Raw genomic sequence first — 16,514 nt, 5'->3', positions numbered from 1 at the left:
ATAATCGGACAAACGATAAAACTAGATATTTTAGAAACTCATCAAGGACTTTTTTATTATAAAAATGTGATTTTAAAATTCTTCCGTAATGGCGAGAAACATGTTGATAAGAATGATGCATTTAGATGAATAAGTACACATTCCAAGACTTTCTAGTGATGAAACTATTTTGAACACTATAAACTTTATTGACAAAGCCAGAAAAGGTTGTTATAACATTTAAACATGAAGTGTTATATTTGCACATAGAACGTTCGAAAAATAAGTAATTATCAATTAATTTTGGTATAAATTCAACATCAATATATTTTGCATACTTTCCATACACCATAATCCCTAGGTATTATATCAGGAATAGTCTTGTCATATGTTATGTATGAAGCATCAAATCTTTATGAGATTTAGAATTATTTCTCCGATACACATTTAAATTTGCCTTTAAAAATCTAAAAGTTGCTGCAGACTGCAATTTATTTGAAGCCAACTTGTCATGGATAAAACCTTTTAAGTGCATAAGTTTTTGAACGTGTTCAATCGGTCTGTTATTGACGTGTAAATAGCCTCCTTGCAAAAGCTTTCCCCAACTTAAGATAACACCTTCACGTGCGTGGCGAACAACATTGTCAATGAAAACGTTTTCAAATCGTCTCGGAATGTGTTCAGCAACCTCAATACTCATTATCCAGTCATACAAGGGGAGTCCATATTGAGGTAAAGATAAATCTAAGAAGCGAACTTTTCCATTGCTGGTGACGTCACAAAATGGCGCGCCGTCATACGCGTCATAACCTTTGACTTGACCGGATTTCATGATAAGCTTCTTATACATTCCTGGTCCATCACCAAAACTTGCAACGTACTTTCCTGAAAAATGTTCAAGATAACAAGAGTAAAATAGAAAGCTGTATCAATTATTTTGTACGTTAAAGGCTAGTACAATCCCAAAGTATATTTCTAAAAACCATGGTAGTTTTGGTATACACTTACAGTTTAGTAGTCATTGGCCATAAACTGAACAAACCTTGGTCATAAGTGAAGATAAAGAGATTAAGTACCATGTATGTAAATCAAAATACTTATTGTATATATTTTGCTATTTCATGGCAAATAATTTCATATTCATTTTTTTTCATGACATGATAAGTGTCTAATATGGACATGTTCTAAAATATCATACAACTTCCAATGAAAGAATCGTATTCATTTTTTAGGCCAAATGTGCCTTCAACGGTTAATAAGGGTCGTGTTTCCATACTGATATGCTATTATGAGGACCAGACGTTATGATTTACCTTTAAAAAACTGTGCTAATGTAGGAACAAGATTTCGGTCAGTCATATGTTTTCCTCCAGTCGCTTTGCTCTGTTCCATGCACCATCCTCCTGTTTCACTGGACGTGTTTGTTTTCTAGAATATACAGAGTATAAACTGTTTTTATCTAATAATAACGCGTTATCTAGTCTTTTGAACATACTCTATTGCCAAAATTTAAGTTTATATTCTGACAGTTGTATTTTTTACAGTGTTATTGAATATTTTGTAAAGTGGTTGACTGGTAAATAACATTAATATTACCAGCGGTAAGATACAGTAAGATACCAAACTATCAAATATAACAAGGTGTTAAAGTTCGATACAATCAATCAATCATATATAAGCTGGTCCTGACTTTCAATTAGTTTAATTAAAGTATGGAAAGAATAACAAATCATATGTCTATTGAAACATGCTTTTAAATTTTGAAAAAAAATATTAATCAGGTGCATACAGAATAAAATATAATTCATGATGAATTAGAAAAAAGAACAGTAACAAAAATCAACTACATGTTCTCACGATATATATGTACGTTTAGAAAAAAAAACATGAACGCCAATTAAGAAACATATTAATTATATATATAATATCAATATATTAAAAGGACTTTTTATATAAATATTGATAAGTCACAGTGTTAAACCTTTATTGATTTAAATTATAAAAAGGTTACAGTCTAGATACCGTCTGATAAACGTGTATGATCAAATGACAATATTTTCACAAGTTTTAAACAGTATTTGTAACATGATACCGTGTCCTATTTTAAAAGTAAGTCAACTTTTTTAAAACAAATGTTATTATATGTATATTAATGTATACATTACAAGTGTTTGAAGCTTGGATACGTTTTCTTTCTTTTTCTGTTTGTGTTTCATTTTCGTCATTAATATGAACTGCCTGTGTGTTAACAAATGACTTATTTCGGTTTAAATTAAACAATATGTAGCACAAGTTTACCACAGCCGAATTAAAATATTTATGAATTAGCGATTTGAAATAATTGTAATACATATATAATGACGAAAGACCGGTAGGGCAAATTCAACTTCATGAATTCTCGATTTCATCTCCATGAACACAATTTTAAATTTATGAATTCCTGATTCAAACATACGGAATAAACGTATTAACGGTTTCAACTTTGCGAATCATCTTGAAATTGTGAATTCATCGAGTTGAAATCGCGAATTTATGAAATTCAAAGGGATAATCAGGCAAATTAATGACAAAATATTAAAATGATCTTTTGTACTCAAATCACGCTAAAATGACATTTTTTAAAGTCCCAGCATGAATTTCTGTTTAAATTCTATATATTTTGGGTTTGAAGCGTAAATATATCTACATATGTTGAACGAAATTTAGACCCGACAAAATCACCCAGTAGTTTTAAAACAAGTCATCTGACAATAACAGATATTGTGTATATTGCTTAATTGAAACAAGTCTAAGGCATTCATTTGACATGTTCTTTAACGATTCCAGAGTTCACTGTTACAACTATTGTGAAATCTTAACGCCTTTACCTGACCCACGTGGGTCAGGTTTGGAATCCACCATTTTATTCTTTATAAGGACAAAAGTTTTGTCCCTGTGACTGCCTAGTGTGCAATGTATTCATTTTCAGGACATTTACAGAATAAGAATGAAAAATCAAAACGAAGAAATGAACTTTTTGCTGTGTCTCCCTTTCAAACCGTGAATTCATGAAATTGAAATCGTGAATTCATGAAGATGAAATCGGGAATTCATGAAGTTGAAATGTCTCCTCCGGTCCTTCGAACATAATACTTTCATGAAGGTTCACAGAAGCATACAAAAATGAATTGAAACGTGATTGAATATGCTTTATATTGTTTAAAACAAATTATTTTACGATTTCAAAACTTTCTTTTTCAGTTTCGACTGTTTGATAGTTGACTGTTTTACTAAATTTGTAGAATTTACCGTGGAAAACTAATTTTAAAAAATTTGAAGTTAATAAATACATTTAAGAAAAGGCAAAATTCTCACCTCACATTGAAGTTGACCAACCCGTTGCTGCTTCTCATTTAATAACTTTGATAAAGCGTTTCTTTCCTTAAGAACAGAAAGCATCTTTTTATCAATATTTCCATCATCATAATCAGTGTCTTCACATCCACCTGGATTATGTACCAAAGCTCTATCAACAGTAATATCTAACTTTTCGTTATGTACAATTCTTAGAGTCAGTGTTAGCATACATAATATGCATAAAATAGTAAGCAATATAAACCTATTGCTGAGTCGACGTTTCCTCATACCCATGTCCTTCTGATATACTAAGTCTGTCTGCATATTAGGATATTGATTACTGTGAAACAATACAATAGCGCAAATAAAATAATCGTCTATTGTATAATGGGATTAATGTACAAAATGAACGCATTAAGTATATAGATAGTTATAAGATATATCTTAAAGTAATATTAATAGTTTTACCTATTTGAAGTATAATTTAAATTGATTTAAATCAAATATATATTAGTTTTAGCTTAATAAGACGGTGTTACTCTCCGATCACAAGTCTACAAAATTAGTTGATTCAATGATTGTTTAATTTTTCAGTAATTTATAAATTAATTAAGTAAAGAAATTAACAATTCACAAAATTCATCTTTGAAAAATGAAATAGAAGAATATGTGTAAAGTTACAATAAATAAAAAAAAACGATCTTCAAGTTTATCTTCAACACCTGTCAGTGACATTACGATATTCTACCGTATAAGTACTGTTAATCATAATTTAGTGGCTAGTTTTATGGTTCAGTAAGAATCTTGGTTTTGATGTAAGAGGTTTGAAACCAAATATATGCATTGTTGACTGATATAGTTTTTTTTTTTAAGAAATTAGCTAAAATATGCTAAAAACATACATGTGTTCTGAAAATAGACAAAAATGTACTGGTACTTAAATGCAAACCAGAAACTCTGACACAACAAAATGTATATGTGTCAAACTATTGTCGCACAAAGTGACGAAAGCAAGAATTGAATTGTTTATTTTACAACTTGTTTATATATTGTTGAAAGTGTTTCGAATATTTTAGATGTCCCACATACAGGCACTGGAAATTCATTACAACGAGGGTTGTTCGATCATCTTTAATGTGTTTGAGTGTATGGTTACACCATAGCGCAATGACGCTTTGCACACTTTCGGGATATTGATACGTCTGAATATCTTTATTCAATACCTTTCCAACGGTATAAACATGAGCCTTCAGCTATTTTTATCGCAATTTTATGAGTATTTGAGCCAGTCGTTGACCACTGTCGTAAAAATGATTTGAAAACGGAATGGGAGTATTAAAGAACTAAGAGCTTATATAAAAGTTCATACAAATTTGGTCATTCCGTAAAGCAGATTTTTACTGAATTGCGGGAAGTTTATGGGTCTGATAAAGTATCTTATTAGACAATTCGTAGGTTTGAGAAAGATATTTCTGACTGGTACAGAAGATGCAACAAAATCCACCGACTCGTTACTGTAACAGGCAAGAAGAATGTCTTAAAAGTCATGGAAATAATTGAACTTAATGACAGATACACGATTTGGTATATTACCAGAGATTTTGGCATATTGCAATCGGGGGTGTAATTCATTTTGAAGCGTAATTTGAAATTGCGAAAGCTTTATGGCAGACAGTTACCTCATATATAGACAGATGACCAAAAACAGACCGCTTCAGCAAATCGCTCAAAAATGTTTCAAAACTTCGATCAAAGACAATTTGCAAACATTGTTACTAGTGACAAAACAATAATTTACTAGTTAAAACCAATCACAAAAAACGGAAGCAAATTATGTCTAACCATACACGCTTGAAGGCTTGTGTTTGCCAAAAAGGACCATGAGCACAAGGAAGGTCCTTGCAGTGTCTTCTCTGTACAAATTCCCGTGTCAAAGGGCAAAAGTGTGACAGGTCGGTATTACCGAAATGTTACTAGTATACTAAAAAGCTCAAGAAATATCAACAGAAACGACACCATGTGCCATGATTTTTGGCATTTTCGACTGATTCATGAAATTGTTCCATCATTTACATCTGAACTTGTGAAGCTTTAATTTGAAGTCGAAAAAGGTTACTTTCTTTTCAAGCACATCAAACTCACCAGTTGTAGGCACATGCGGCTTTTTTCTTTACCCAAACCTTAAAAAGTTCTCATTAACTTGTCCCCTTGGCTCGGCCCTCAGTCAGTGCTTCTGAGGTTTTACTAAATCAGCATGCCGTGACGCATTTTATAAAATAGAAATTAAAGTTGTGTTTTTTTTAAACCACTTGGATGTTATGTTATTTTAACTTATTGAGACGACTGTTTTCTTTTTTTGGATATACTACTATACACATTACGTATCGAGCAACAGTCGTATTTTACGGACATGAATTTATAATAGTTTTATTCAAAGGGTGATCTTTCTAGGAAAGAATAAATGTGACCAAAGCTGATTCGTAAATATTTCAAAAAAAGTGTGTTATCAGGACAGTTTTGCATATGTCTTCCAGCAGGAAATATTTGAATTTGTATAAACTTGGCATGATTTTATCATATGATTTAGATATCTCAGTCGATGTTGATATATTGGCTCGGATTTGATTCTTTTTAACTTAAATTTCAATTCAAATGCAGATAATAGGTCTGAAATTGATATTTTCTTTTATTTTATATCTTTAATTTCATTTGGTCACCACTAAGATTAAAATCATTAAAATAATTATGTTTGCTATTTTCAGTTACAGTAGATACTTAAAATTCTTCAATATTATGCCAGTCTCTTGAAAAGAAAAAAATCATGCATATGTTTAGGAATCGTAGATAAGTAATGTAAGTGCATGTAAAATTCGTCGGTCGCCAACCTGAGAATCATTGCTTATTGTTTCATTATTTGAATGATTATTCTTTTGGTAAAGTATAATATACAATACCAATGTTCCATGACAGCAATATGAACCGACAGATTGTGTGTGCTTCAGATTTAGTGTATTGTTGATTGAATGTTCAAAAAGCATGGATGGCATAATTTTTTACTTTGACATGCACGTTTTACTTATAAGTATCTCACACATGTCGTTATAAAGAAATAACAGTATGGGTTATGTCATCCAGAGAGCATCAATTATTGTCCATACAAACATGTGTTTAAATTTTGTTAATATTTTAAATTACTAGATGCGAGGCTAGACTTTTTTTTTATCATTTCGGCAATAGCTCTAGTACATTCTCATCGACGGTTACCTACGGTATATATATTCCGTAAAATACTACATTTAATACATTATATAAAATGAAGTATGTACGGAATAAATACCTCAAGTAACCTTCTGGTATCTTCTATACAGATATGTAATATCGGATCATGTATCACATAGTCTATAACAACATCCATATACATAATAATTATATAATCATTCCGAAGATTACTGTCATGTAAGATATATATCAACTGTCTATGTAAGCTACAGACATTCCATTATGAACCAATTCACCTACGGTTGAACCATATTAAATTAATAATTGTAATTAAGGTCGATTGCATTGCAAAAGGATGATAGGCCTACTCGTAATATTATTAAGTAATCTAAGTATGTTGACATGCTCACCTTTTGTCCACAACAGAGCAACAAAACAATAACTCTTCACATCAGTATACATTATTATTGTTCTTTAGTAGCTTATAGGACAATCTTTTAACTCAAAACCTTTAATTGGGAGAATAATTCTTAATACAAGTACTTCTACGGTAAACGCCCCAAGTTAGCTATCAGCATTTTATCAAACATCTTTTTTTTTCAGAAATAATGTACTCCCATTATTCGTGTCTTACAAACAATCCTTACGATAAAAAGCCGATCAAAATTAAATTCAATTCACATATGGAAGTCTTCATTTTGTCCGCATAATTTTGGTTCAAACTGTGTGACACGCTATTTATACAAATCTTAATTAATCACAAGCATCTTTCACTCTATGAATATAGGGCGGCAAACTGCCACAATGGCAGATATGTTTAAACAAGACCATTATTTATTTTATTAAGTAATAGTCCTTGAAAAACTGAAATAAATTTCTCGGATTAACGTTAACAAAGGTCTTAAGGTTGAATTCGCTGATTTTGAATGATGTTGTGTGTTCATAAGATATATTGAAAGATGCACGAATGATATAATTAGAAACCAAATCAAGTATAAAGGATACAGCTGTAGTCATCAATTAATTTAGCACTTTAAATAACATTTTTCAGAGAAAACAATGCATGCATTGTTTTATCAACTGTTTCCTATGTAAATTCAAAAAAAATGAAAATGAGGAAAAACAATCCTTAACAAACATACTTTGAATCAACATACTTGAAATAGCCTTTTTAAGATGATAATATAGCTCTTTAAGCTAATCAATTGCTTAAAAATGAAAACTTCTTTTCTAACATTATCATAGAGTGTTAATTTTAATTATCATTATAAACTATTTCACAGAGTATCCGTGAAAAAAGAAGTTAGTTAATATAATAAAACTCCAGAAAATGTCGTGAACCCTTGGGTTCCGACTATCATTGCGTCGTTTTGATGAAACGATTCAACACATATTGCGTCACCAGCTTGTACTCGTATAATCGCCACATTTCCTCCTTGCTGATCTTGATATGTATGAAATGGATCGGTTACACCAGCATTAATCTTCTTTCCATTCTTCATAAGCTCCAACCAAACTTGGCCAGCCACTAAGCCGCCATGGGCGAAAAAGTATGTAAACATGTACACCTATTAAACAGTGAGTTTGACATATTAATATTATATTAATCATATATACAGCTAGCTACATAAGGGAATTTATGATTTGTTGGGTCATACAAATTTAAATTATGATTTACATATGACACACTCATTCTGCTAAACAGTAAGTCCTAAAACAATTTTCTTAGCTCCATTACATGGTCATCTGATTAAGAGTGTACTAATTGTTCGAAAATGAAAGTTTTACTTCCGCTTATTTTATCATTTTGCTATATAGGAATTTTATAGTAATCATGTTAGGCACAGGAAAAGCAGAGAAACTATTTGTACGTGACATGAATGAAATCGTCGCATTACCTTTATATCTTGAACAAAAACAATAGGAGGTGAACATTGCAGATTCAGTTTGACTAAGTATGTTCACGCACAATTTCGCAACAGCTTGACAAACGATTTCTTCAACAACAGAAAATATTTTATATTGTCTTATTTTATAATAATTTAAAATCACCATCTCAGTATTTCAAGACTGAAAAATCATTTTATACTTACCCCGTCGGTTGGGGCAGTGAATGTTCCAGAGTGCACGCTGTAACCATTTCCATCATTTAGCAAAACGTGATCAAACTTTATTGTCTGGCCTAAACCAATATGGTCTTGTTTTTTGACAGTAGAGTTGAAAAAGCGACATTTTCCCCAATGATTGATCTTTAATTTACTACAAAATTGAAACAAAAACATAAGTACAAATAAGATATGTTCGCGCATGACAATAAGGTCTAAGAGAAATTATTTCTTTTCCCCCTTGATGAAGCCGGTGGGCATAATATTAAAATGAGGAAAATTAGTTTTTGTCAGTTATTTTAGTATGATTTTCGTTATTGGGCATTATATTAAAATGAGAAAAAATAGTTAATGTCAGTTATTTTTTGTATGAGTTTTCTTACTCCGGCACTTTTGTTTCATTTTTATACATGAAGTGTTTTCAAATTACGATCTCCTTTCGGGCTCATATACATTAATCACACACCAAGATTTTTGTATTAACAACCAAATATAATATTCAAATTACCAAAGAGACTGACTGATAAATGCATTGTATAATTCAATTTTCAGTTAATAGTTTTTTAGTGATGTTTGTTTTTACTATTTTAGGTCTTTGTGTTACCATATTTCATTTCAAATTTTAAGAGATATTTTTTTTAGTTTAATGCAAATAAAACAATTTTCAAACATCAAAGAATATGTAAAATATGTACTGCAAATATTTGTGCATATTATCTGTAATCATTACAATATATGATTTCATTTCTTATTGTAAAATTTGACTTAAACTTTAGAGAAAATAAAAAATTTTATTACCTCCCTTTATTTACATGACATGTTAAATGTGGTAATATCTTTCTAGATAATGCTTTTTAGAACCTACAATATTGATAAATCTTAATTTGAGCATCATAGTTATGATTTAAAACCATAAAAATTGTGTTACAGGATCTTTAATCAAAGAAAATATATATGAAATTAGATAATCGCATGGCCACTTACCAGACCCCTGTTCACGACAGATATGTTTTTTAAAAACCTTTGCATAACTTAATACTTCATCAAACACCTAACAAATCGCAATACTGCGTTTCACTACATGCTTGAGAAATTGTTCTTTACGGTGCAACCTTTTATTTTATACGTATTTCAATATGAACAGGTGTTATTATTTCAATCGTAACAGTAGCATATTCGCATATATAAATCAAAGGGCTGCAGCTCTATGGTATTTACTGATCTTTGCAATCTAAATCATACTGACTATCTGTATGTACTTTCCTGTATAAGTTTATTTTTATATACTATAATTCATCTTACGCAGCGACAGCGTTTTGATTTTCTTCTATAACAGTTTGAGATTGATACATATGGAATTTTGAATGAAACAAAAATAGAATTGCCTCGACTAGGATTTGAACCATAGGCCTCTCACACCCTCAACGAGACCGCTTACTTCTGCACCACGGCGAAGTAATACATATGTACCTTGAATAAAAACGAATACATTATGTAATTCTAAATTGAGAATTTCCATTTCGTGTTTGCAATCCTTATTAATTTCGAGGTATTTTGTTCACGATAAACCTGTTGTTTAACACTGATGAAAATAATTTAGCGAAAATCTTCTCGCCAAAACAGTCCGACATGTATATATTCCACTACTCGACAGTCAGATTTATTTGTGTACTACGCTGTGGAGTATTCATTAATCGACATAGCTAAGAATAGCATTTTCATTGATTAAAATGATATTCATGATAATCCGAAGCTTTACGGAAATAGCCGAACATTTTTCATTGGGTAAAAAAGATATTCATCCGCGAAATTTGTGATTGTAACCTCATATTTCTATTGGCTTATCTAAACTTTTAATGCACTGTAATTTGTTAAATGCCTACATTAAAAATTATTCTTTCTTTTAAATTGCTGGTTTTTAAGCAGTTTTGAGTGAGAACTACTTTGCGTTGTTAGGACTGTAAGGAAATTTTGTGTTAGACCGTGGATGTTAGCTATGTATTTACTGATCTTACGATTAGAAAATACAAAAACCGTCTCGTTTAACTATATAGTTGAGGAAAAGATTATCTGATATCATTTTCATTCACTGAATATCTATCAGTATGTTCTTTTTGTTAATGTTTTATTCAAGATTTCGTACAACAAAATTTTAATCTTGAAAATAGTCTGAAGCATTTGATAAAAATGACTTTTTAAAATCATATTATGAAAATGTTCCATATCTAATGCCAACAATCTTCAGTAGAAGACCAAAATAACATATTTATTGCATGTTCGTTGCTCTGAACATTACAAACTTTCGAGACTAAATTAATGCTACTTAGACACGTTGTTAGCGGTAGTATGAACAAAATTTCAAATGTTTTCAGTGTACAATAATGATTTACCTCTGGCTTTTTGCAATGCTGCTTCCAACCTTTCAATTTTGTTCTCACAAATGTTTTGTTTCGTCTCGAGGTCATAAAGCCGCTTGTTGATTGCTTCAGAAATTTCATTGTTCCAATTTTGCTCATTATTCTCACAACAAACCGTGCTTATGATTAATGATGCCGATAAAAAGAAATATAATCCGTTAATTAAAGTCTTCATTTTGCCCAGGTGAGCTTGAAGATTTTTGATGAAGTATTTACGTTAAGTAGCGTTTTATTTCATTACTTTAAATATTTAGGCTCTTCTATTAGACACATAATAATTGAGCAAACAAATTGTATTGATAATGCACCTCACACCTGTTTAAAAAGGATATGACATTTTAAAAATGTCTATATCGTAAGCGCTTCACACCATATGTTAAGATATGGTCGGGCAAACGAGTGTAGATATTTTTGAACTCAGGGACTGTTTATAATAAAAAAAGGCTTATCAAATTCTTCTGTAATATCGGAAAATATTTTATAGGAGAGATGCATTCTGATAAGACTTTAAAAATAGAGCACGTACCAAGCGTTTCCAGCTATGTAAATATTTCATTTTATAATAAAGCTCATAAACTGTTAAAATATTTTAAACATTTAGACTGGCAGTTTATTTTAACAAAGGTAGACATCAAAATTGTAAATACGAAAAACTTAGTCATACAGTTAAATTGAATATGTATCTTTTTTCCATACATCATAATTTACAAGACAAAAGTCAGAAAAAGCGATATCTTATGTATGAAGCATCACAACTTTACGAGATTTAGAACTATTTAGTTCTACAGAGACATCAACCATAGTCGGATTAAAGTAGAAATGTTTAACAAAGTCAGTTTTAGACTTAATTGTTTTTGCATGTAAATAATAATCAATTATTGCTAACTGTTATAAAGCAAAGACTGTTTTAAATAACCTGACATCAATTAAGGATAACACGTGCTTATCAAAAAACCTGCCTTAAAGTAATAAATATTTCATCATGTCAAAATTTGACAGTAAATGCATGCTATAAAAGTAGGCTCTTTGGGCATTTCCTGGGAGAAAAAAATCATTGTTTCTACAAACGAAAAAACAACAACATAAAAGTGTAAAAAGGAAAGTTCTTTGTGAAAGTAAAACAAAGTTACCTTCAGTTTCTTTCGAAGATTATTACCCCGTTTCAAGCGCTGACCTCAATGAATGTTTCAAACAGAACAAATACACAACCTAGGTACACCTTCCAAAACAATATCCCTCATTTTACAAATTTGTCTTTCAAAAAATCATTCGTCATTGATCTGTTTTCTTAATAGATGCATCAACACTTAAGTTTATAAGTAAAACTTTGTAAATTTTGCAAGTTCATGAGCTTTAAATATAGAAAGCTTGGTTGAGTGCAAATCTTACTTCAAAATTAAGAAAAACGATTGAATTTGAAGAGCAAGGAAGGATCTATGGGAATTAAAAGTAGAAAAATACGGGTTGTCAACTCGAATTGATAATTGCACATAAAGAAACTTTAGAAACTATTGAAGTGTGCCTTTGTATTTAAAAAAAAGCACTTATCGCTTATATTATGGTAATGCTGAGGGAGGTCTTCGAAATTTTCATACGGTAGAAACAAAGATGTATTAGTACTTTCTATACGCATTTTATTTATTTAATAACAAATACAAAAAATAACATAAAATTAAAAAAAAACTTGTCGTTTCTATATATTGTCCCTTAACTTGGCAGCAGCTTTAAAAGGATATAATTAGTATTAGCAACTAAAATTTTATTGAGTTAAGAATTACTGAATTCACTGTATGAATTTCACCTTCGATTTAAGTGTGTGTTGATTTCACAAACTTAACGAGATAATTTCCATATCTTTAATTTCGCTTCAATATGCTTTAATTTGAAATCTCTAGTTTTTCTGCCATAAAACTCCACCTAAAATGTATCAAACCTCTAAATCGTTTTTAATTTGAATGCATCACATACATGTTTATAAGTTAATTTACTGATAGAATATTTGTTATTGTATAGTCAATGTCAGACCAAACAATTCAGGCATACGAGTACGCGTCTGAATCGGCAAAAAGTTTAAACTGCTTTATTACAGACTTTTATCAAACGGTATTATCATTCGTTACCGATGTTTTTCCTCAGCAATATATTATTTACGCAATCATTTTCCGTTGACCTAAATATTGCTTGCACTTGTACACTACATGTAGTTGTTTTTGCAGCCGACAGTTTATATATCGTCTGCAGAGCGTCTGTAGGAAATTTCGGGTTTTTTGCCGACTAAACTATTTGGTAAGGTGAGATTAAAGGCATTTTAAGACGAGAAAAAGACGATGTGTTTTATGATGTTTAAATGACAGTTACTTTTTAAGTATGATACTTATCAATGGACATATAGTACTGACTGTAAAAAAATTTGTAATAAAAGTAGAAAAATGTAAACAAAGAGGTATTTCGACTTCCATACAAAAATCCCTATAAATATATTAATTGCCAAAAGGAAAGATAAAAAACAAAAACAGTTAAATAATCTTGCTTTGTCAAAATTTATATCCAGCAGTTTTTGTTTTTCAGGAATTAGTTTAATACTTCCAAATAGTAGCCTTTTCATTTACATTACAATTATTTAGCAGGTGTAAATAAAATTTTGATAAAACTTTATTTATGTATTGAGTATGTAATATAAAATATAAACTAGAATTCTTCAATATTTATTATTTCTGTCGACAATATTTTTAGCAGAATGTTAAGCTTAGATTCCTAAGTTTCCGGGGGATCATATTTTATCAAGACTTTTATACTTCGCATCAGCAGGGGTCAAGAGCGGTTAGGCAGCTGAAAAATGTTGACCCGTACTTAAATTCAGTGTTATTGTATTTTTTTTTTTGGTCCTTCGGGATCAGTGATTCCAACATAAGGTGGGGCGAGGGATAATGCACTTTCGTTATCACCTATGTACAGACTCAATCGAAACAAGTCTGTAAATTTTATGTAATTTTGCTGTGATAAATGTTTTCGGGGGATCACGTTTTATAAAGATTTAGATACAAGGTTCTATAGTGACTGAAATAATAAAGACCACAGTCAGGCGTAGCTTCCCCTTAGCTTTTAAATACAACATCTGTTGTTTTTTTTCTTGAAAGTTTTTCCTTTCTCACTGTGTATAATTTCATACTTCAAATCCTTGTTCGGTCCAGCATAATATAACACTTTCGGTTAAGTTTTTCCTATCAAATACTTCCTTCTCTTTCTCTGGAACCACCTCTTATTAAAACATGAAAAATTGCAGGCAAACAGTGGGGGATTAAGACAGTTGGGGCAAAAATGTGTGCGGGTCAGCTCAGATAATTAAGTCTGGTAATAGATGACCCAGTCTATTAATCAGATGATCAATTTTCATTGCTCTCAGAAATTTCTTTTTGCATGCACCTGTGTTTGAAAAGTGTGATGTTTAGCATGAAGGTGACTTAGTCTTGGTTTAAACATATTTATTCCCGAACGTATATATAATGTACATACAAATGCATAACAAACAAAATATTTTTATACAATGGAAAAGGATGAGATTGAAAGACACGTCTTATAGAATTCTTCTCCTTTGGCGAACTATATGGTTTGTCATAAATAAGTTAATAGTTAGTATGTACTAGACAAGGGAATAAGTATTAGTTATACACATATATAAATATATGCAGTTTACGACTACCTGTATAAAAGTATTTTGGTGTATATTTACTGTTCTTGTTTAAGAAAGTTTAAAGTGAAGATACTGTAGGGCTGTTTCGTATTATAACAGGCAAGTTGTTCCAATCACGAATAACTGATGGCAAGAAAGTATTGTGGTACAGAGTAGTCCTTGATGTAATTCCTCTGATATCTTCAGAGTTTCCAAAGCTGTATCGGGATTGATCTGGAGTTGGTATTAATGATGAGAGATAATCTGGAGTCTTGTTCGACTGCATATTGTAAAACATGATTAGTTTGTATTTATATCTTCTTTCGTATAACGATTCCAAATTAACTTCTTTCTGCAGAGTTTCTAATGAGATAAGCTTGGTTGCACCAGTTGCAATGCGTGTACATTCATTTTGAATCTTATCAAGCTGTTCGAGACCATATTGGGTACAATTACACCAAATTACATCACCGTATTCCAAAATAGGTCTAAAGAATTTCCAAAGATTTACGATCCAGACAGAATTTCAGTTCACGCATTATATTAACCCTTTTCCAAGCTTTATCAGTTATTCAATATGTTTGTGCCATGTGCAGTCAGAAAAAAAGATGCCTAAATGTTTGTGTTCAGAAACTTCTGGAATTTGTTGGTTAAACATATGCAATGAAGGGTGATGCTGACGATTTCGCTTTCTGGTTACAAGTAGGGATTCCGATTTTGAAGAATTGAAGGTTACTAACTACCTTTCTGCCTATAAAGAAATTTTTTGGATGTCACACTGAAGAAGTGTGGCTGCTGTGTTAGGATGTTCAACTATAACATAAAGACAGCAAAGAGGTTTATGAAAGATGAGATTTCATTAACAATATCATTTATAAGGATCAAAAATAATAGGGAACCAAGTATAGAGCCTTGAGGGATTCCTGCTTTGACAAAAGCTCATGATGAGTAGGCGCCAGGTAGTATGACCCTTTGTTTTCTATCAGTAAGGTAACTGTTGAACCAAGATAACAAAGATCCAGATATACCTGTGTGCTTTAGTTTCGAAAGGAGGCCTTTATGCCAAACCTTGTCGAACGCTTTACTTATATCAAAGAAAACCACACGAACTACAAGGCCATTGCCATGTGATCTACATAGGGTATCATAAATGAAGGCCAGCTGATACACTGTAGAATCACCAGGGATAAAACCAGACTATGCAGTAGACAGAAAATTAGTAACTTTAAGGAAGTTAAAGATGTGTTTAAATACAAGTCGCTCAAATACTTTTTCTGTAGTGTTCAAAAGTGATATGGGTCTGTAGTTATTTGGGAGAGATGAATCGCCCTTTTTGTGAACTGCAGTGACATTTGCCTTTTTCCATGTGATTGGAACTTTGAGAAGCATTGAATAAGTCACACAAGGGGAAAGATGATTCATGAGAAGCCTCGCGTAAAACTCTATTACTTATACCATCTGGACCTACTGCTTTGTCAACTTGCTTACATTTACATACAGATTCTAAATAGTACATGTAGATTCTAGACAGTGCATGTAGATTCTAGACAGTACATGTAGATTCTAAACAGTACATGTAGATTCTAGACAGTACATGTAGATTGTAGATTCTAGATAGTACATGAATATTCTAGACAGTACATGTAGATTCTAGACAGTGTAGATTCTAGATAGTACATTAAGATTCTAGGAAGTACATGTAGATTCCAGACAGTCCATGTATATTGTAGATTCTAGATTCTAGACAGTACATGTTGATTCTAGACAGTACATGTATATTCTAGATAG

General features: G+C 31.2%; 1 protein-coding gene and 1 long non-coding RNA gene across 2 annotated transcripts; both read right to left on the bottom strand.

The window, feature by feature from the left end:
• Positions 1 to 173: 173 nt before the first annotated feature.
• LOC132757643 (uncharacterized) lies at positions 174 to 3,747 on the bottom strand. Its single transcript, XM_060748971.1, has 3 exons — positions 3,334 to 3,747; positions 1,293 to 1,407; positions 174 to 864 (listed from the first exon to the last, which is right to left on the bottom strand). Exons 1-3 carry the CDS (start codon positions 3,637 to 3,639, stop codon positions 371 to 373), a joined length of 915 nt encoding a protein of 304 aa, XP_060604954.1. The 5' UTR covers positions 3,640 to 3,747; the 3' UTR covers positions 174 to 370.
• A 3,642-nt stretch (positions 3,748 to 7,389) lies between these two features.
• On the bottom strand, positions 7,390 to 11,329 carry LOC132757642 (uncharacterized). The gene is made up of 3 exons (XR_009629480.1): positions 11,030 to 11,329; positions 8,628 to 8,793; positions 7,390 to 8,102 (listed from the first exon to the last, which is right to left on the bottom strand). It is a non-coding gene; the product is annotated as an uncharacterized LOC132757642 (long non-coding RNA).
• Positions 11,330 to 16,514: the final 5,185 nt, after the last annotated feature.

The sequence above is a fragment of the Ruditapes philippinarum genome, unplaced genomic scaffold (genome assembly GCF_026571515.1).
Source record: "Ruditapes philippinarum isolate M1 unplaced genomic scaffold, ASM2657151v2 ctg591_1_1_1_1, whole genome shotgun sequence".
NCBI classification, from domain to species: domain Eukaryota; kingdom Metazoa; phylum Mollusca; class Bivalvia; order Venerida; family Veneridae; genus Ruditapes; species Ruditapes philippinarum.
The sequence above is the reverse complement of the archived record's forward strand: the minus strand, read 5'-3'. Positions and strand labels throughout refer to the sequence as shown.